This window comes from Meriones unguiculatus, chromosome 8 (assembly GCF_030254825.1).
Source record: "Meriones unguiculatus strain TT.TT164.6M chromosome 8, Bangor_MerUng_6.1, whole genome shotgun sequence".
Lineage (NCBI taxonomy): Eukaryota > Metazoa > Chordata > Mammalia > Rodentia > Muridae > Meriones > Meriones unguiculatus.
Genome location: NC_083356.1, coordinates 6,490,154 through 6,513,020, shown reverse-complemented (window position 1 = coordinate 6,513,020; position 22,867 = coordinate 6,490,154). Strand labels below are relative to the sequence as shown.

The window sequence follows — 22,867 nt, the reverse complement described above, 5'->3', positions numbered from 1 at the left end:
CAACACCTGTGCTTACAGGTAGGTTTTCCTGTTCACAGCTGTCTACAACACCTATCTCTGCTACTAAGAGATACAGCATATTATGCACAAAATGACAGTTCAAAATCGAAGATGATTGAGGGGTGCATACCATCGGAGGTGGGTGCTTACTTTCAACTGGTGACCATTATTATCTCTGTGTCAGTGATAGTTCCAGCCCAGCTGGCTCTGAACCTCTAAAGTGCTCACCTGCAGTCAAGCTATGTTCCCTATCACATCTAAACATTCATTTAAAACAGCCTTTGTCAATGCACATTTGGTTCTTTACAGCAGCTTTCTGAGCATATCCACAAAATTAATGGCTGTCAGTGATAAAATTATCACTAAAAATGCATTCAGTATACCCAAAAATTCAAAAGGAATCTTTTCACATTCTCCAAGATACACTGTAACAGTAGGGTAGAATTATACTTTCTCTTAATGTCTTCTGACATCTAATGATTAAAGCTTTTTTCCTAGTACAAAAACAGAAAATTCAAAAAATTGCCTGTGTAAATATATAAATATTCTGACATTTACAACTAGCCTATATGGGAATATGTATCTATATACTAATTTATGTGACCAGTGAAAAGAATATTAGATGGAGAGGCTCACAAATGTTCTTATATTCTTTAGGTAACAAGTGTCAAATGTTCTGAGATCTGGCCCTTTGCCAGCTAATCAATCTGAAAACACTTGCACCTGTCTGCACTCAACACTGCCCTTCACGAGTTCTGGGTCACCTTGAGAGCATCATCAGTTCTGTTCTCAGGAGAATGCCTTTACATGCTGTCCAGTTCAGCTTCATTAACCTGTCATTCTCAGACTGAAGAAATAAGAGGGCTGAGTTAAGTAAGTTCAACCATTTCCTCATGTGAAGAAACTAATCACATAAAAAAATACTACTTAAGAGACATATGTAAGCTGTAAAAGGAAGAGCCTCAGCAGTTATCAAGATTCTACTGGTCGCACGCAGAGCCCCTCATGTCCTCTCACACACGCAGCACACCGAGCTGAGGGCACCGCATGTGCGGAGTGTGCTCAGCACACGTTCTTGGTCCAACCGTCAGCACTGAAAGCATAGCAACAGCTACTAACCTGTCAGCATGCATCTAAGTTCTCAAACCATAACTATAAACACCAAAATTTTAGCTATCTTCCCATGACTGTGCCAAGGTAAAAACCCCTTATTCAGTACATGCAGGTGGGGTGTCTTGTCTATAGAGCATCATAAATACGACCAGCTGTCACTACTTCTACTGATACAAAAGACTTTTCTAGCCTTCATCTTTGTATGTTAAATGTGCAACCTCAGATAAAATTACGTTTCTGTGAAAAACATTCATTGGTGTGCGCACACGAGCACATGCACATGGGAGCATGTCTGTGTACCCTGTCAGTACAAGAGCCCACAGAAGTCACAAAATGGTTTCAGATCCCCTGGAACTGGAGCTATATAGACTACTGTGAGCCTACAGCAACAGCTATGTTCATAACCCCTGAGCCATCTCTCCAGCTCAAAGTTGCAGATAGTGTGAGACAAAGAAATCCCTTAGCAATTATCAGTACAAAGGCCTTCTCTCAATTTCAAGATTATTAGCTCCAACAGTGATACTTAATAAAAAAGTCAACACAGCATTCCTGCCAATTACATTTTTGTTAAATATTTTATTTCCCTTTCTTCTATTCCCCCTTTCTCTTATTTGATACAGAATCTTGGTGTACAGGCCTAGGTAGCCTGGTACTTGCTATGCGCCCCATGCTGCCTACCTTCTAACTTACGGAAATCCTCCTTTCCCAGCTTCACAAGTACTGGGATTGCAGCTGTACAGCACCATGCCAGCTTTTCAGAGCTCTATGTATCTTGGTTATACATCTAAGCTAAGAAGCTTGTGACCTGTGAATCTCTTATCTGGCGTTCAATCTGTTCTAGTGTACCTACGGCAGGCCATTAGGTTCTGGGGCCCTCAGCGTTGGTATAGAGAATATTAGGCCGAAACATGTTTCCTGAGTAAATTCTATGACATACCTAGAGACCATAAACAGTCAATTACTTGACCACTTCAATTTTGCTTGTTTGTTTAAATAACCACAGAAACAAGACTTTAAGAGCATGGAAAGCTCAAACTAACTTCTATTTGAAGAATATAGGTACTTTGGGGACCTGAAAAATTTAAGGACTATGCACAGAATAAAATTACTACACTAAAATACATTCAAACCTTTCTAAATACCAGTTTCTCATAAGAATGTCTTCAATGCTTAAAATAAGATGGAAAAGTGAGGGTGTGCTTGGCACCCTTTCTTAATCACACATCAGTGAACCTCAACTACAAACTGCAGCACAGATAAATCTCTGAAAAACACAAAAATCTACTAAAATTATCCAGAACCACAGCCTATGCTTTTTCTTTTCATACAGATTTCCAAGTACACAATTTCACTTTGCTATCTATACCTCTCCTAGAAATGGACATTAGTAAAAATTTAAAGTATAGATTATTAAAAACTATTTTAATTTTAGACTAATCTTGAGAGGTCTGGAAACAAGTTATTGCTAGAATAAAAATTGCTTTCTACATGAAAACAGCAAATTAAGTGAAAGAATGTTCAATATAACCTGCAAAGGGTCTCTAAACATAAACATTTATTTCTAGTACTGAATCTGAAACAAACTGCATACCTCTCTAAACAGGAGGTTGAAAAAGAATGAGAGGAAAGGCCTTTAATAACAATGAAAAAAAAGGATGAAATTGAAATCTGATTCTGTTTGCCAAAGCATTTACACACTTTAAAACCATCTAATTGTTATCACAAGAGTGAATGAAAATTTAGATGCCTAACTCCATAGGCATGCACTTTATTCACAATTTATAATGAACATTGTATCAGTATGATTGTCCTGTTGTTAATGGTCAACTTAATGTAGAGGTCCTCAACCTTCTTAATGCTAAGATCCTTTGCTACAGTTAGTTCCTCATGTTGTAGTGATCCACCACCATAAAAAAATTTTCATTGCTACTTCATAACTGTAATTGTGCTCCTGTTACGAATCCTAATGTAACTACCTGTGTTTTCTGATGGTCTTCAGCAACACCTGTGACCCACCCCCCAAAGGGGTGTTCTTTGACCCACCTGTGACCCACCCCCCAAAGGGGTCATGATCCATAGGCGAGAACCACCAACTTCATGTGGCTACAATCTCCACTAAGGAGAAAGAAATAGTTCAGAATGTTCTCCCTTCTCCCCTTCCAAGGTCAATTGCTTTGTTAAACAATAACACAAGTCCACACTACCCTGTAATCACAACATAAGACAGCAGTACAATATACAGAACTTGCTTTTAAAAAGCAAGTTCACTTTAATAAATTGTTTATTTTCAAAAGAACAGCAGGAGCTGGAGACAGCTGAGCTGTTAGGAGCATGTACTGCGCTCTTGCAGAAGACTCTGCTCTCTCGTTTGGTTTATTCCAGAGGTTGACATAAAGAAATCAAATAACCTGTGCTAAAATTCTCTGAAAAACATAAAACAAAAAACAGACAGGATTAGCAGCAAGGAGGTAACACCCTCTAAGAGTCAGAAAGCTGTTTGACCTGCTCTTCCCATAGTTTTCTCCAAAGTATAAATTAAAAATTTTCAATTATAAAAGAACAAAAAGGCTGAGTAAAGAAACAATTAGAGGGAAATTACAAACAGGTAAATCTGTCTAAAGTAGTAGGAAAATACCTCAGTATGAAATAACCTATGAAAGGCAGAAGCAAATTTAAATGAAATAAATCATAAGAAATTAAATGCAGTAATTTATTACCTATGGTTAATGTTTATTCTCAGACTTACCTCTGCCCACTTAAGAATACAGGCCATACAGAAGACATGACTACAATTTTCTGGAAAACCAACTTCCTTCCCTAATAGGCAACTAAGACATATTGGACACCTGTCCACTTCATTATACAATAAGCCAGAGGTATCAGCATTATTTCGGTTTTCTTCGCCTGTAAAGAAAAATAGTTGTTTTCAAAAGCCCCAAAACCAATAATTTATGCTTATAAGCAATACGGCTGCCTACATGCGCAAAAGGCCAGCCCTGATAATCTGCAATAGGATCTTAGATAAGTGTCCAACATGCTTTGTAAGTTCAAATACACCAACATTTACTTTCTTTTGTGCATTGTGTGTGTGTTTACAGAAGGAGCAGGGAAACACTAGGAAACTAAATGTAGACCTTGTATATACTAAGCACATGCACTTCCACTTAGCTACATTCTCAATCAACTTTCTTATATATTTGGTGGGGGAAGGAAAACATAAATGAACCATAATTTAATTTTAAAGTATTATTTACCTGGTTCAAATTTCTTAAGTAAAAATAACTATAGTGAGAATTTTGGTGTCTTTGAAAACCCAGTTACGTCACGTGAACATGTTTTTGTTTTAATCCCAGGTGTGGGATGTGGGGCTGCTTCAGACTGTCCACAGCAGCTGACTATCTATCTCATGTATGCTAAAGAGAGTTTAATTCTGAGGGCTCTAGAGAGGGTATACAAAGACCAGAGCTCCAAGAGAATAGGCACAGCTGTCCTTCCTGCTGCTTCCTGTTCCTGCTGGTTTGTCAAGTGGTCATGAGAAAAGAAATGATAAAAAGAAACTGAAGATATCCTGATGAGACAAAGATTGGACCTGCCCCAAGGAATTCAACACCCCTAATCAGCATGAAGTAGTCTAAAAAGACCTGTGTCCCCTCTCCCCACTAATCTTCTGTCTGCCCTATATAGTGTTGGCGTGTTGGAAAGGACTGGGGTGGAGAAAAAGGTAGAGATGTAAGAACCCAAATAAAATAGCTTAAAAAAAAAAAAGCCTACAGATGACTATGGTGACAAACCTACTCATAAAACCCATCAATTTCTACCAAACCCAACAATAACTCTTAAGTTTCTTTTGTTACTCCACTATAATGTATGGAAAAGCAATTCCTTCCTCATCCTCACAGTTGAAACACGGTTTCTCAGCCAGGTGATGACTGTGCATGCCTTTAATGCCAGCAGAGTATTTGAAAGGCAGAGGCAGGTGGATCTCTCAGTTCAATCTCTCAGCCTGGTCGACAGAGTTCAATCCAGAACAGCCAGGGCTACACAGAGAAACCCTATCTTTTTTAAGAATGATATTTAAAAAAAAAAGCTTCTCAATAAGGTAGGCTGGTTTCAGCCTCCAGATATTCCTACCTCAGCCTCCAGGTACTAGGATTAGAGGGCTGAGCCAACAAGCCAGGATAAACCCTAATACACATTCTTCCATATTTCTTTTCTTTCTTTACACAAACACCAGAATACTGTACACACTAATCTGCTTTTTAAAACAATTTACTAATAGACATTCATGTGTTTTAAACCAGTGGCTATTACAAACTATGCTGAGGATGGAGCCCAGAATACCACATGTCCCACAAGCACTCACCAATAAGTTTATATTGCAACATAATTATTTCACATTTCAAAAACTACACCTACAGATCAATTCTTATAAAATGTAATTACTAGCCAGGTGGTAGTGGTGCACGCCTTTAATTCCAGAAGGCAGAAGGCAGAAGGCAGAAGGCAGAAGGCAGAGGCAGGACAGCTAAAGCTACACAGAGAAACCCTATCTCAAAAAACCTAAAAAAAAAAAAAAAATTTTCCGGGTCAACATGTCCATTTATAACGCGGGAAGAGACAGGCTAAATCTGCCTCTATGGGCTCTGTACCAATTTAAACTCCTAATAGTAACCAACTTACAAAAAGCGTGTATACTGATTGGGTCATAAGCAAGCAACAGGAACTGTACAATTCAATATAACCTGGAGCCTTCCCAGCCAGTGAAAAACACTAATCTGAAAGATCAGTATTAAGCTAAGACACTCAAATGGAATTCAACATGGTTCCAGGGTAAATCTAGGACGAAGGAAATTCAAATTCTATAAAGAATAATTGAATTGGGCACTTAGGATTTCAGATTAAACTTAACAAATACAAACTAGTACTTAAGTACACAGACATACAATGCACGGAAAATGCCCAAACACATAAAACAAGCAAATAAATTTAAAAAAAGATTAACTTTAGAGGGAGAAAAAATACTGATGCTAACTATTAAAACTTTAAAAAAGAAGACCAGTCAAATAGCTCAGTCAAAAATGTGCTTGCCAATTCCCAGAAAGCACATTTTAAAAGCATCTGCTGGCCAAGTAAAGCACGCTTGTAATCCCAGAGCTGAGGAGGCAGAGACAGACCAATCTCTGGAGCTTGCTAGCCAGCCAACTTGAAAAGTCCCAAGTCAATGAGAGACCTTGTCTCAAAACAAAAATAGTGAATGGTGACTGAGAACAACACTCCAAACACCCAAGCTTGTCTTCTGGCCTCCACACACTTATGCACATGTACACATGTGCCTGCGAAGGAACCAAAACACACACCACACACACACTCTCTCTCTTCTCTCTCTCTCTCTCCTAAACCAGGAGAGGGCAAAACAAAAAGAGCAACACAATTCAACTAAAAATGCTCAATGAAAACAAAAGAAGGAAAAGTGTAATTCTTCTGTAGTTTGTTTCAGAATATAAAATAGAAAAAACTCGAGACCTTAATTTTAAAGTCTAGTGACAATATTTGACCTTCAACACACAGGCTTTGTAAAAAACAGTTACCTCCAACATCTTCACACTCCTGATCACCCACATTATGATTATATACAGATTTTTTCTTCATCTCTCCTTGGGAAGAAGTTTCCTATAAGATAAATTGTAAGAAAATGTTTATGTTTGCCATCTCCAAATTATGTCTATTTTAAAAGATTTTTAACTGTAATAAATCATTTTACACATACAGAATGAGCCAAACCAATCAGTCTGAGGACAGCCCAGTCCTCTTGTTAAAATCATGGACTCATCTATTATTACCTGTGGAGGGTGCATCATGTTTCAGTTCAGGTGCAGCTGGCAGAGGACAGCTGTGTAGAGAGCTGTTTGTTCCTCCCACCTTTTAGGTGGGTTCTGAGGGTTGAACTCAGGGGCAAGGTTGTGCTACAAGTGCCTTTACTCAATTAAGCCATCTCACCTACTCAATAATCCAGTATCCTTTTACAGTATGGACATCAAGAAACAAAGAGTTGCTTAATTGCAGGATCTAGAAATCACCTTGGAAGCAAATCCCTAGATATGTCTGGCAGGAATGACCTAGATGAGGGTAAAGTGGGAAGAACACCCTAAATGACTTTGGGCAGCAGTGTGCTCTGTATCATATAAAAATGATGCATGATCCCTGCTTCCTGGCTTTGGAATCCATGTGACCAGCTGGCCTCCTGCTCATGCCACTTCACCTTCCCCCATCGTGACGGCGTCTACCCCCTTAAATTCTAAGCCAAAATAAACCCTTCCTTCAATTCCTTCTTCTCAGGAATTTTGTCTCAATAATACCTAAAGAAATACCTAAAGAAGTTTTATATAACTATTAATTACCAAGGGTTAAGTGATAAATTCCATAACACAAGCCTAAGTATAACCGAAGCCTATGGAAAAGAGATCAACTTAAAATGGAATTATCTGGTAATCTGAGGTAATAGGCGGAAAATAAATTCACAGAAAATCTATACAAAAAAATCCCCACACAGCATCTGTAACCACATGCTGCTTCCCTATCATCAGCCTTCAGCAGAGCAGTGTATTTGTTCAAATCAATGAACCTGGCTTGATAGCATATTATCATTCAAAGTGCCCAGTTTCTACAGAGTACACTCTGGGTCATGCACACTCAAGGATTCTGACACATGTGAGACTGCTATTAGCCGCTTACAGCTGTGGTGTCTAAGTGGGTTCACTGCCCTACAGCTCAGTTGTGTTTTCTGCCTATTCATTTCTTCCTACTCCAAGTCCCTGAAAACTACGGATCTTTTTAACTGTCCCCATAGTTGTATCTTCGCTAGAATATTATCTGGTTACATAGCTTATATCCTTTTTTCAACTGTTTCTCTTAGTAAAACATGCACTGAGGTGCTCTTTTTACCAGCTTATATAATTGTATAAGACAATGAGGTTCAATGTATTTTCCTAAATGCCTACTTCACACTGTAATGATCATATTCAACCCCCTTCGTTCCAACTTTTATCTTCCCACTAACCCCTATCCTCTTTCCTAACAGTCCCCTTCTGGTTTTATATGCCCCTTGCCCCACTTTTCCCAAAACCACATGAGTGAAAACATGTGAATCTGGCTTTTCTCACTTAACATGACTTCCAGATCCATTCATTTTCCGTAACTTCATTTTTCTGTTATCATCTCTAACTTAAATGACAAAGTCAAACCTAAAGCCCTTAAATTTTATTTTTAAATCAGTAATTCCGATAATGCTTGTAATGTCACTTGAAGAGAACACTATATGTACAGAAAAGAATTCACATTTAGCACACTAAGCATTATGTCTATTAAAGATAAAAAACAAAAGACCACTGAAATGTTATTTATTTCATAACCAAACACACCACCCACCTACCCATACACATACGTACACAGGTACATACATACAAGCACATATCAAGAGCAACATTAACCTCACATCTGGGAAGCAAAAGCAAATGAAACAAGAGAAAAAGGTATTGTAGATGACAGTATAGGAGAAGATTTGTTGATTTCTGTTGTTGTTAAATCCTCTTCTAATCAAAACAGGCCAATGAAGAACTAAGTGTAATTCCTTCCTCCCCACCAACCTTCCAACAAAAAAGGAAAACAGATAACTACACAGGGCACAGGAAATAAACAAATCTGTCTTATTTCATTTGTGCTGCAAAAACACTTGACATTGTGTTCTCCATAAAGAATTGAAACCTATTCCGCACAGTGCTGTTCTGGAAGAGCTGCATTTGGTAAAGGATAGTTCTTGCTTCTAAGCTGGTGCTTTACTATAGTGGCCTCACATGGCATAATGGACTGATGGGCAAAAGTGGCCCAGCTCATCAGGCCTTTCCTACCCTTTAATAAGAGGTAACCAATCCCACCCAAGGGGGCACAACACACATGCCCTAATTGCCCCAAGTCTCCACCTTGTAAGACCACTACACTGGGAACCAAAAGATGCAACATGAAAACTGATGGGGACACACATACTTAAACTACAACTAAATCCAAGCGCTCAAGGTTAAAATTAATGACAATAAGTGATCAAATTAAATGATTCTAACGAATGAGTATAAACTTCATCTACAATAAGGGGGAAACAAAAATGCTCAAAATGCTGTTTCTGAATTGTACTTTATTCTTTTTAAACAAAACTTCTAAATCTTTTAAGTTTTAACTTTCAACAGTTATTTTTAAAAGGTTTCTTGATACATGATCACCTTCGCAGCAATCCCTTAAAAAGTGATACCCATTGCTACAATAAATAAACTTTAGAAAAAGTCATTTTACATTGTAAATAAGACTTTCTCTTCTTAGTAGGCCATGTGAATTCCTTAAACTCCTCTTCCTAATTACCTCAAAATAAATGTATTTGATTATGTTCTTTAAATGTGTCCTTAACTCAGTATTTCACATTCCTTAAATAAGCATTTGACAATTGAACTCCTATGAAATGCAATTATTCTAAGCCAGATATCATTATATAACATACTACATAAACTTAAAAAACAAAACCCACTACATTAGTACTAGGCATGTACACAGGTACTAAATTTTTCTACTGAGCATACTCGTTAAAAATGTTACACACAAGTGCCACTAATCTGGATTTCTGGATAAGATTTTCCTATTACTTTTAGCTAGCTACTACTTCCTAACAAGTCATAAATTATCTCCCTGACCTCCTTTAGTGTTCAAGAAGACATCTCCATTTTACATGAAATTAAGGAACTAACAGAGCAGAACAGATGCTGGTCCATGTCCTTCAAACAACCAAAGCTAAATAAATTTCTTTCATTCAGTACCCAGCTCAGGTATTTCATTATAGTAGCAGAAAATTGACTAATAAACATCCAACAACACAGAATAACAGCTCTTTATAGCATTTAAATACCTATGTAAAACCACCATTTTACATAAGTATATTAAATTAATACAATGATGATAACAAATAGCCATCTCTTGTCCTATTCCCTTCATTTTGTTTTGTTGACTTTCAAACCCTTTCAGTACAAAAATGTGAAAATTAGTAACTAAATCAAAACAGTCCTGTTCACCAAGTTCCAGCATGTCACAAGCATTTTTGACCCTCAGAACACAACAGAAAAAAATAAACCGATAATGGTGACATACCAGCTACTGGGCCAGGATGCAGTTAGGTGGTCTACTCTAGTACTTGCCTAGCATGTAGAGAAGCAAGGAGGAGGAAAGTGGGGAAGAAAAGCTTAGTTTGCAGACAGGTAGTGGTGGTGGTGGTGGTACACACTTTCAATCCCAGCATTTGGGAGGCAGAGGCAGGGCAATCTCTGAGTTCAAGGCCAGCCTGACCAGCCAAAGCTACACAAAGAAATCCTGTCTCAAAAAAAAAAAAACACACACACACAAAAAAAAACCCACAAAAACAACAACAAAGCTTAGTTTGCAGTATCTTTGCTATAGGAAAAAAATTTAATTTAAAAAAAAAAAGGCCAAATTTTGTAAAACATGTCTCTAATCCCAGCCTAGGGAGACTGAAGTGAGAAGGCCACCAATGCAAGGCCACCAGAGGCGATGGGGGAAAGGGAAGGATAGTAATCGGGGTTTGTCTTAGGTTCTGCTTGGGAAGGTATGCTGCAGGTCTAGTAAGATCGGGCATGTATTAAGCCTCTCCCCTCGCCCTGGCTCAATGATTTATAAATTAATGGATTATATACTAGACTAAAAATACAGCTTTGTTAGTAGAGTGTCTAGCGTGTATGAAGGCCTGTGTTCTAATCCCAGAATCACATACCATACATTAGTACAAGCCTGTAATCTTAGTGCTTGGGAGGTAAAGACAGGAAGATTTAAGTTCCAGGTCACCCTCAGTTACACAGCAAGTTCAAGACCAACCTGGATAATTCTGGCTTAGAAAAAATACACTAACAGTTTATTTTTTGAAAAGTCCAACACAGATCATAAAATTTTTTAGAGGTCACGAAATATTGTGAACTAATTCACTACTAAATATAATCTTACTTTCAATGTTACAGATTGTGAAGTGGGTTTTCAAATTAAATCTGGTCAGTCTTTCACTAAATGTTCATTATGACTTCAACAGCCTTTGGTGAAAAGTAGTAAGGCATATTTGATAGAATAAGGTATGGCAATAAAATGTTAATAGGAACAGGACAGAAAAGTGTAAACTGAATTCATTCATTCCTAAAACAAAATATTCTAAGTGATGGGATAATTCAGACAACACTCTACAAATTGCGGTGATCTTTTTGTACATTGTGTAAAGGTTGTCTTTGTATTATTCAAGTGCTGATTTCTGTACAGGCAGAGATATGATTAAGGCCCAACTTTGGTATTGTTGTTCTTTTGGCTGCATCATGTTTTGTAAGCACTCTTTCCAACACCTTCTGACTGGTTTAATAAAAAACTGACAGCCTATAGCTGTAAAGGAATGTTAATTCAGAACATGGCTGTTTTGGCAAGAGATCACATCCAAAGACCTTCCAGGTCTGTGTGATCCAGCTGGAACGCAGACACACTTTTAATCGAGGCATGCAGGTCTCTGAGTCCTACTGCAACCCTGTTCAGCGAGTCCCACTGAGTCAGGGGTTAAGGAGCACTGAAGTGGAGTTCGTGGCAGTTTAGTTCATATGAAGGCAGTCTTTACCCTGGGGAGCTTTACAGCGAGAGGCAGAGAGAACGAGCTAGTCACAGGTGAGGACAGAACAAGCCAAATATCAGAAAGAAAAAGAAAGGGTAATCCTATTCAGCAGTCTCAGTCAGAGGCTAAAAACATTCTAAGCCTCGATTAGATGGTACAGAGGCTAGAGGCTTCCAGGACTAGGCCTATGTTAGCAGACATAAGCCTCAGAAATGACACTTCAGTCAGGGAAATAAAAATTACTTTTACAGATAGCAAAGACAGGAAAGGAAGGCGGGACTCTGGGAAAGAATCAGAGGCAGAAAGAGTTGCCAACCAGCCACAGAGGAAAAAACAGGTGCCAAGACTGAGGAAAGGTAACCAGCCACATGGCAGAATGTAGATTAGTATAAATGGGACAGTTAAGAGCTGGTCGGGGAACAAGCCAAAGCTAAGACCAAACTTTAATAAATACAGAAAAGTCTCCATGTCATTATTCAGAAGCTGGCACTCCAAAGACAGTCAGCCATAACTGGCACCAAACGGTTCTAATAACCAAGAAATTATTAATCCAAGTTCCTTAAATGTGTATCAAAGCAAACCCTAAATAATGAGTCCCGTAAGGTTCAGAAATCCATACCGCCAAAACAAAAGTATCTTTTTTTTTAAGTTTTCTTTTTTTTTTTTAGAGATGGGGCTTTGCTATATAGAAAAGATAACCTTTTCAACAAATGAAACTGAAAAAACTAGACTTCCATATGTAAAAGCAAGTAGATCCATCTTTTACCCTATACAAAATCATCTCAAAATGGATGAAAGAATCAAAACGGATCTTAATATGAGGTTTCAAAGGGCTAGAGCAGTGGTTCTCAACCTTCCTAATGCTGTGACCCTTTCATACAGTTCCTGATCTTGTGGTGACCCCCAACCATAAACTTATTTTTGTTACTACTTCATAGTAGTTCTTTTGCCACTGTTACAAATCAGAATGTAAATGTCTGATATGCAGGATTATCTTGTATGTGACCCCTGTGAAAAGGTCATTTGACCACCCCCCACCAAAGGGGTCATGGCATATAGGTTGAGAACTGATGTACTAAAGGAAAACATAAGCATAACACTTCAAGACATAGGCATGGGCAAGGACTGCTCTGAAAAGGCCTTCAACAGCACCAGAAATAATCTCAAAATTTAATTAACAGGATCATATGAAAGTAAGAAGCACAGCAAAAACAAACAAACAAATCAATGAAATGAAAAGAAAGTCTTCAGAATTGGGGGTGATAAATCTTTGCCAACTAACCACATGGAGGCTTATACCTAGGATACACAAAGACCTGCAAAGTTGAAACACCAAAAGAACCAAATCATCAAGTTACCAATGGGACAATGAAATAAATAAATAGCTCTCAAAAGAAACTCAAGTGACCAACAAATGCTTGAGGAAGTGTCTACCATCCTTGGCAATCAAAAAAATATTCAGGAAACAAATGACAACAAACACTGCCCAGGGTTTACAAAATGCAGAACCCGTATTTATTGATGCTAGGAATGTAAACATGTACAGCCAAATCAGAACTCCATATGGAGGGTCACCAAAAACGGAACCACCCACAAAGACCCACCACATAACCCAGTAACACGACTCTCAAGTACATCCCAAGGACTCCTAAGTCAACATGCCGAAGAGGTTCTACTCGTCCATGTTGACAGCTACATTACTCACATTAGTGAAGAATGGAGCAAGTACTGATGTTCACCAACAAGACAACTGAAAAAATACAGTACATATACAGAGTGAAATTCATGCAGCCAGTCATTATGAAAAATAAAATGGCATATGAAGGAAAATGGATGCAACTGGAACCATTATGTGAAGTAATATAAATTAGTTTTAGACAAATAGCATTTTTTTTCTCCCTATTTGGAATGTTAATTTGAGTGTTTGTGTGTCTCTACATGTCTTCACAGGTCAAACTAGAAAGGGAATCAAGACATGAAAAGATCTAAAGGAAGCAGGAATAAGGTAACGAAATAGATGCAATAGTAAACAAAAGAATTAACTAAAAGAAAGGGAACTAGATGAAGGAGACAGAGAAATGGGGAAGGTTGTTAGGAAGAGGAATCAATGAGAACAAAGTATAAGACAGACACATACATGCCAGATAGAACTTAATATTTTGTATGCAACCTTAAAAAAATAAGATTATTTTCTAAGTCCAACAAACTATATAGAAGGGAATATACCTCTATCAAGTTTAAAAACGTCTGTATCGTCCTGAGAGAAGCTACTCCCTCTCAAGATGCACCTCCTGAGTGCTGGGTTACAAGCATGTGCCACCATGCCAGGCTCACCATAGGGTTTTCAAGTAAATGACAGCTTGCAAATTTTACTGAAGTTATTGATACCTATTCTCCTTTAGAAAACTAGCTTTACAGAAATATTTTCTTACAGGTATTCAAAATATTGCTGCAAGTGTTATTTACAACAAAATACCATATATAATTTGTAAGTTTCATTGCTCTGGGAATTTTCAAAACAACGTGTTGTCATAATTACTTTTTAATGTTTTCATTTACTTTATACTACTGTGTTAGTCATGGTTTTGAGCCTGACATTAGAATATAAATGGTCAATGTAGATTAAGATACTGTACACTTTTCCTGTATATGGAGAGAAACAAGATACAGAAAATGAAAAAACTGCATATGTAAAGTGTCAAATGTTTGATATAGGTAAAAGAAGGGGTTAACAGTTGACTAATTAAAGAAAAAAATGTTTTAAAACATTTTCAGGGTTAATTCAGTTAAATTTGCTTAAGAAAGCAGCAGGTCCAGGCCAAAACCAAAACAAAACAAAAAAATATATGCAATGAAAACTGCTGGCTTTGAGATTAGCACAACAGCAAACAAACAAACAAACAAACAAACAAAAAGAGTACAGAAAACTTGAGAAAGAGGAAAGAGCACTGATGACCATAGACCATAGCCTGATTTAAAACTAAGCTCTTCAATGGTATGAATTATGCTTTATCCTAGACCTAACTAACAGTCAAAAGAAAACTGAACCAACACTAATCATTAAAAGATGAATGCAGTGAGTGGTTTGTAGCTGACCTTTGCAACTCTGTGGGCTCTTCTTTTTCCCACCCTTTATCCCCCTCCCTCGGTTTTACCCCACACACATACACACAAACACAAACAAGGATAGATGGGAGAGGAAACAGGGAAATCCCTGAGCCTAATTTCTTTACTTTTGTTCCTTCTTTGATCATGGCTACTAACAAACCACAACCAACCTCCCTAAAAAACAACCAACAACACCGCCTGTCAGGACTCTTAGCACTTTTGTACCCTCTGAAAAATTCCCAAAATCTCAAAAGTCACACAATCCCAGAAACTACCTGCATCTGGCAAAACCATGCTTCTTCTGCTAGAGCAAGAGGCAAATCATAGTCAGCTGTGGCAGAGAGCCCAAAGAAGCCCCATCACTTCACCTGGCATTAAAACCAAAGCATATTCTAATAGTATTTCTGTGTCTTTAAGAGACAAAATGCCAGATTTCTCACTGCATTGATTCACAACCACTGCTTCTTATGACCCTTTGATACATTCATGTTGTGATGACCCCATCATAAAATTATTTTGTTGCTACTTCATAACTGTAATTTTGTTACTGTTGTGAATGTAATGTAGACAGCTGATATCTGACACGTGACCCCCACAGGTTAAGAACCACTTCACTGAGCGCTCAGGACATGTCTTAACTATCAAACTGCTTGCCTTACAAGCACTGGACCTGAGTTTGAGTCTCAGATTTGTGTGATGAGTGAGTAAATTACATTAAGCAAGAACTGTTTTGAAGATTTTCCCCCTGGTGTTAAAATACAAGCACCCTTTCCCACATTGTTAAACCCTTATGTTTTGTTTGCTCACAGCTGAAAGTTGAGAACATATACAACAAAGCACTTTTCAAGTAAAGGACAATAGTTCATGGTATGCAAGATCCCCAACTTGTTCTTCTCTTTTCTTTCTCACACCCCCAAGTCTTCGACATACTCAAAGCAACTGAAAAGAAAAGCTACAGAAACTACACTAAAGGACTTTCAGTGCCCAAACCTGGACAACTGAAAATAAATATCAAGTTTGTTAACAAAGGACCTTTCAATCTCAGAATACTTTCCTTCAAAATATCTATTAGTTACTAAAAAGAGTTAAGGATTTTTCTAAGTTAAGAGTATAAAAAAACATTAGAGTGAAATGTAAACCAGAATGCCTTTGTTACAGAACTAATTACAGCCCAGAGTGGTGGCATAACACCTATAATCCCAGCACTCGGGAGGCAGAGGTCAACCTGGTCTAAAAAGTAAATGTAGGACAGCCAGGAGTGATAAACAGTGAAATCCTGTCTCAAAAACACAAAAGCCAACAAACAAAGAAAAACAACAAAATTACTAAGGAAATTGGCAAAACATGAAGTCTGAGGTTAAATGCTGGTAATATACCAAGATTAATTATTTGACCTTGATATTTACATTGCAAGTATTTAACAGAGCTGGGAGCCTTTAATCCCAGCACTTGGAAGGCAGGGCATCTGTGAGTTTGAGGTCAGCTTGGTGTGCACAGTGAATTCTGGAATAGTCAGAACTACATAGTGAGACCCCTCTCTTGAAAATAAAACAAAAAACAAATTAACAATAACTAACAACAACAGAGTAGAAAGTCCTTGTCCTTGTGTTCATTTAAGATAATTAAGATTTCATCTGCACTGAATCTCAGTGGTTCAGGGTTTTTAAACAATGCTTAAACTAGATTTAACAAGTCTTCTGAAAGTCTGTGATTGTTTAAATGACCCACAGAATTTACAGTATCTAAAAGTCGTATATAATTAAAGCAGTATGTTTAGGGCAGTGGTTCTCAATCTGTGGGTTGTGATCCCTTTGGCAAACCTCAATCTCCAAAAGATATTTACATTACAACAAAAACAATTATATGTTTGGGGGTCACCATGAGGACCTCTATTGAAGGATCACAGCAGCAGGAAGGCTGAGACCGCTGTTTTAGAGTGAACATTCTCACTTTTCCTGTTTTGGAGGGAGCTAGAGCTAGAACCCTTGCTCCTGTTAGCAGGTCTCTAACCCTGACCACATCACCAAGCCTTTCGAGTCTACTTTTCATAAGACTGTATTTATGGTTAGGAGACACTCAATGACATCTAATCTATAACCACCATGGTTCTGTTAGGTAACCACTCTTTCTAGTTCCCCAGTTACCCTGGCCAGATTCACAGAAATGCCTTCCAGGAAGCAATGATGTACTTGTTGAAAGGGTAACTGATATAATGTCTACCTATAAGCCAACATCAGATAGTCCCAAATAAAGATATGAAGCTAATACTTAATATTTAATTACTCTAATACTTAAGTCATTTAATCTCTCTAGACAATCAAGTCATTTCTGTGAAACAGACTAATATATTTAATATTACAAAGCTGCTGAATGAAATTTATACAATATCTACAACTAAAAGGTAAACTATCTACAAAAGTACAAAAGATTGGCTAACAGTAACTATTTAATAAGCATTAGGTGTCTTCTATAGTGTGGGTAAATAATTTCTTAAACTGATTTCAGTACTTTTAGAACCAGTCCAGCAATTACACAAACACCAATGGGGGGGGTTAATACTTGCTCAATAAGCCAGTGAGTTCCATTCTGTTATATCAAACTAAACTGCAATTCTCATCTAGGCCCTTGAGACACTGTGGCTTCAACTCCTGCTTCTCTGACCTTCACAGTGTTCTCTGGGAACTCACATTCTCCCAGTAAACTTTTTAAGGCTACTATGTTTCCATTCACGGGCATCTCTCTTAGTGATAGTCCCTACCCTGGGCAATTTCACCCATGTCTACTGTTTCACTTACCTATTCAAGGTTCTTCATCTCATCCCCATTACTGCTAAAAAGCCTCCCATATCTTCCCATATCTACTATTGCTGCTTCTCCTTCTTTTCAAGACATTTCACCAGAACTCCAGTTCTACCTACCCTACAGACCTACCAAAAATACAACCAACATAGCTTCTAAAGTAACTTTTCTTTTTTTAAACAAAAGGTCAGTTACACCACTTTGCTTTTCAGCTAAGTACTCGAGGGTTTCTATGTTTTGACAAATGACAGAGTCAAGGTCATAAAATGACACTCTTCATTTTAAAAGGACTCCTGGGCTAGAAAGATAACTCAACAACAGCAAGTAAAAAGCACTTGCTGTTCAATAATGAAGACCAGAGTTCAGGTGCCAGCACCCACGTGAAATGGCTCACAAACAGTTGTAACACTGAAGTTTTAGCCTCTGCAGGCACCCAACCGCATTTGTGAACACTTAAGAGACACATACATGCATCAACAACAAAAGAAGTTGACTCTTTATGTGAACATGGTCTAAATGCATGAATGTAAACGTTAATAAACTTTAAAAATCATAAAACTAGCTTGTTACAACAGAAAGCATACAAATCCACTAAAATTCATCATTTTCCTACTACAATGCTGAACATTGTTCACATTTTTAGGAGTAAATCATTGGCAAAATGACAATCCCTGGGCCAGTGAGATGACTCGGAAGGTAAAGGCACCTGAGACAAGTCTGGGGATTTGGTCTGACCCCTAAGTTCCGTAAGAAAGAATCCACTTTCCCAAGAATGACATCCAGTCATGGGCTGTATGCACACATGCACATGCAATATAAATGAAGGGAATAAGGGAAAAATAAGACAAAACCTGATCTCATGGAGGCTGCCTTAGGCTAAGAAAACACAATAAACTTGCTAGTAAATTAACAGCAGTATGTTAGAAAGTGATAAAAAGTCGTGGGGAAAACTGGCATAAAACAGAATGGGAAACAAGGGGAAAGGGGATGTTGTTGCACATGAACAGTCAGAGAACACCTCAGTAGCACTGGAGAAATGTAGTTGGAGAAAAGGCAAGAGGATGAAGACTGCTAAGTAATATAAAGGCCACAGTGAGAACTATGGATTTACTGGGACTAAGAAAGCAAGCCATTCGAAAAGTTAAATAACATGATCTAATACAAAAGGCTCATTCTGGCTGCTGAGCACTAAATACTGTGAGTTAACAAAAATAAGTGGTGGTGGTGTTATTCAGGGAGTTACTTTCCAAGTAAGAGACGGTTCTTTTAAATTCTTACACTGAAATTCTATTGTGCCATAACTTAAAAAGACAAAATCCAAAGGTAACCCTTAGAACTAAAATGATACTGGGTTTATTTTTCCAATTCACTTATTACCATTGTGCTGCGGTGGTACACTCATGCTGAGACCAGAGAACAACTTCCATCTTCACGGGCCTGAGTTCCAAGGACTGAACTCAGGTGGGTAGTGTCAGGTCCACAGAGGCCTCCCACTAGGCCATGATACTGGCTATTTTAACTCTACAGTTTACTACAGTCACCACTGCTCAGGTGTGAAACAAAGTGCAAGGTGAGAAAGAGACTATTAAGAGTTTAAGTGTGGGGACAAGATGGCTCAGCAGTGAGGAGCACTTGCTGCTCTTCCAGAGGATCAGAATTCAGTGCCCAAGAACCACAATGGTGGTTCACTCCTGCCTGGAACTCCAGGAGACCCCACACCTTCTGGCCTCCATGGATATACACAAATAAATAACTTTTTCTTTTTTTTTTTTTTTTTTTTTTTAATGATCCAGGTTTTAAAGCTAGTATAACTGCAATCCCAGCAATTGGGAGGTGGAGGCAGGAGGATCAGAAGTTCAAGGCCAGCATGAACTATATAAAACTTTATCTGCTTTTCAGGGGGCAAGATACGGGATGCTGGGATGTACGGTGTATATCACTTTATAACTAGCTTATTACTGGGAGACACACTGCACTCTTGGAATGGTGGCACCTACACCAGGCTGATGGGTAGTGACCATTATACTTCACGACTAAGGGTGCTGCTGATTCTGAGTCAACAACAGCACGTTAAGTGCGCTTTGTCTTAATTTCCTGGCTAACAGAACAAATTTTCATGAAAACTGCTTGTAAACTGATTCGTGCGCAAGGATGATAGGAAAGTTGAGCACACCTGATAGGCGGCCCAGAAGGAATTCCAGGAAGAAAACTCAATTTTATACTTTCTTCTCTATTTTTCTCCTTGGTCATATTGAAGAATGTCTTTTCAGTGTAAACATACTTACAGAAAGGCAACATTTAAGTTTTACTCAACTAAAAACTTAAAACGTACTTCAATCTGGAAGACAACTATAATGACTGTTTAGTTATTTGTGGGTGGGGCCAAAAAAACAGCTAAAATGAAGCTACGTTAAGAACGGCTAATTTTTGAAAAATTAACTGCAAGTAAGGCAGTAGTGGCACCCACCTTTGATCCCAACACTGAGGAGGCAGAGGCAGTTGAATCTGAGTGTGAAGCCAACCTGGTTTACAGAGCAAGTTTCAGGTCCCCCCAGAATACAGAGAGAGAATTTGTCTCGAAAAAGAAAAAGAACAAAAGAACGAAAGAAAAAGAAAGAGAAAGAAAGGAAATGACTGACTAAACAAAATGCAAATTAATTCATATAATCTGACAGACTAGTATAAAAAGATATTTTCAAAATTTCATTTCTCCTGTCTAATTAGGTGAAACAACAATAATACAAAAACTACCAACTTTTTCCTTCCGGTTTTAAATAATAGTAAAATGATTAAACCAAGACCCAAAGTAGGGGGGGAGGGGAGGGAAGCATGGTATGGAGAGACAGGATTACACAATAAAATTTAAAGACCAAGAATCTATTACCTTCACTGTTCTGCTGCTGCAGGAAATAATCATATGAGTTATTTTTTCCTTTAAAATGAGAAAACACAAGTTCATACGCTTTTCCCAAAATTCAGAGAAAATGAACCAAGCTGGGGGAAGGAAGTTTAACGCTTCCATCTATTAGTCAAGACATGCTTAAAACTTTTTCATTAGTTAATGCTTAAATATCTTACTGCACTGCTTATACAAAGATAGTATCCAAAACGAAACAAGCCGTGACCAGACACAGGAAGACTACAGTAAGGCTGTAGTTTTACACAGTTAACATGTAAAACTTCCATTATGTATTGTTTACCATATCACATACGAAGATGATTATATACTCACGTAATACAGTGTTATACATATTAATAGACTTCATTTCAATCCGGGAATGTTTTCCTCAATTACCACCAGGTGTCTTTTTGATTAATTTTTCGAGATACGTGCAAGACAACCGCGCATATGCAAACAACCTTTCCAAAGGCACGGACTCCCTAGATCTAAGGCGGGCTGAGTGACCAGCCTCGGTTTCGACCCCCGGGCCGGTGACTCCGTGGTCAGCCCAGGCAGCAGGTTTCCAAACCGAGGTGGGGGTGGGGAGGCGGCCGCGGAGGGCAGCGGAGGGGAAGGCCCGGGCCAGGCGCCGGCTCTTCCTCATTCAGGCGCTGGGGAGGTCACAGCCTAGCGAAGTTTGGTTTCCCGAGCGGGGCCGGGAGGCTCGGCGCTCAACGCGAACTCCAGGGGTGAAGCCGCCAGCCTGGGAGCGCCCGGAAGCCCGGGCGACACGTTTCCCCCCGGGGCGGGGGGGCGCCTGCGGCTCTGGCTGGGAGCCCCTTCCCGCCGCCGCCGCCGCCGCGCCGGCCCCGCGCCTAGGCCCCGCGCCGAAGCGGGACCTCCGGCCCGCGCCCGCGGCTCCAACTTTGCTCGCCGCGCAGGCCGCCGCCCGGGCGGCGCGCGAGCCCCAAACTTTGCCCGCCCGCCCGCCCGCCCGGCCCCCTCCCCGGCCGCTCGGGCCCGGCCCGTCCACTCCGGGCCCCTCTCCGCCGCCCCGGCCAGCCGTGTTTACCTGAGGCCGAGGTCCAGGCGTCGCTCCGGCGGCCGCGCCAGCGCAGGAGGCCGGGGCCCCCGTCAGTCCGCCGCGAAGTTCCGCACCATGGACTCCTGCGGCCGCTGGGAAGCGCGCGCGGGCCCGCGGGCTCGGCCGGCCGGGTCGGGAGCACGCAGCCACGCAGCAGCGGACCCGGGCAGCGCCGCTCCGCGCCGCCGCTTGCGCCACCGCCGCTCCCCTCCCCCGCCGTGTCTGGCGGCGTCCCTCCCTCCCTCCGCCCGCCCTCCCCCCCTCCCTCCCACCGCGGGGCTCAGCCGCGCCGCCACAGGTCGGCGCGCTGTGGTGACGACGCGGGCGGGCGGCCGGGGCCGCCGCACGCTGCCTGTGCGCGGGCGCCGCAGTGCCCGACCGGACCTCCAGGCGGCGCCGGTAAACTACGAGGCGGTGGCGGGGGGGGGGGGACGGGCAGACGCGGTGGGCGGGGCGCGCCGCGCGCCCCGAGAGCGGGAGCTCGGGCGGCCGCGAGCGGCGGAGGCTTCTGGGAAACCTTCCCGCCCCGCCCTCCCGCCGCCCGGAGCGCGACGCGCATGCGCCGGCCGCGGGCCTCCCGGGTCAGCGCTCTCCCGCGCGCCTGCCCGGCGGCCGCGTCCGTGGGGACAATGATGTCTTGAGTCGCTGCAGGGGTAGCTCGGGAGACGGCCGTGCGCTCTCGGCGCACCTTGCCCCGCCGGCCCCGGGCGCCCGTCCACGTCCTAAGCCCGCGCCACGGAGGCCGAACGAGCTTGCTTGGCTTTAAGCGCTTCCGTTCGGTAGAACGTTCCCAGATTTTTTTTTTTTTTTTTTCTACTTCAGAGGTGTTTTTACGGGCTTTTCCTCAGTTGCTGGCCCTTTCGTTCTTCCTCCCCCGCGCCCCACGCTCTCTGTCGCCTTTCCTCGTTGTTCTCCTGCTGTCCACGCGCGCTGATGTCGCCCGGCCCGAGCGGTGCCCTCCCCACCTGGAGCCCCGTCGATCACTGATCTCCCCCGCGTTCTCCCCGACTGCTGGCTGCCGCGTCCCCTCCTGCTCTGCTTCCCGGGCACCTTCATCCTGTGCTGCTTGGCTGCTCACTGCCCGTCACGTCACACTGAAGGTTGGGGAGGTGTCTCTCCAAGCTCTCGACAGAGCCGAGCACCTACAAATGACTGGTTTAAAAAACAAAACAAAACCCGCTTGAGGAATGCGTGAA

General features: G+C 40.7%; 1 protein-coding gene across 2 annotated transcripts in view; it reads right to left on the bottom strand.

Annotated features, from left to right (window-relative positions):
- Positions 1 to 21,908, bottom strand: part of Scaf11 (SR-related CTD associated factor 11) — a 47,049-nt gene extending 25,141 nt beyond the window's left edge. For both annotated transcript variants that reach the window (XM_021632835.2, XM_021632836.2), the window contains exons 1-3: positions 21,660 to 21,908; positions 6,702 to 6,783; positions 3,860 to 4,017 (exon numbers count right to left, since the gene is read on the bottom strand). In XM_021632835.2, the coding sequence (XP_021488510.1) occupies positions 3,860 to 4,017; positions 6,702 to 6,762 (219 nt within the window). In that variant the 5' untranslated portion in view covers positions 6,763 to 6,783; positions 21,660 to 21,908. The remainder of the gene's footprint in view (positions 1 to 3,859; positions 4,018 to 6,701; positions 6,784 to 21,659) is intronic.
- Positions 21,909 to 22,867: the final 959 nt, after the last annotated feature.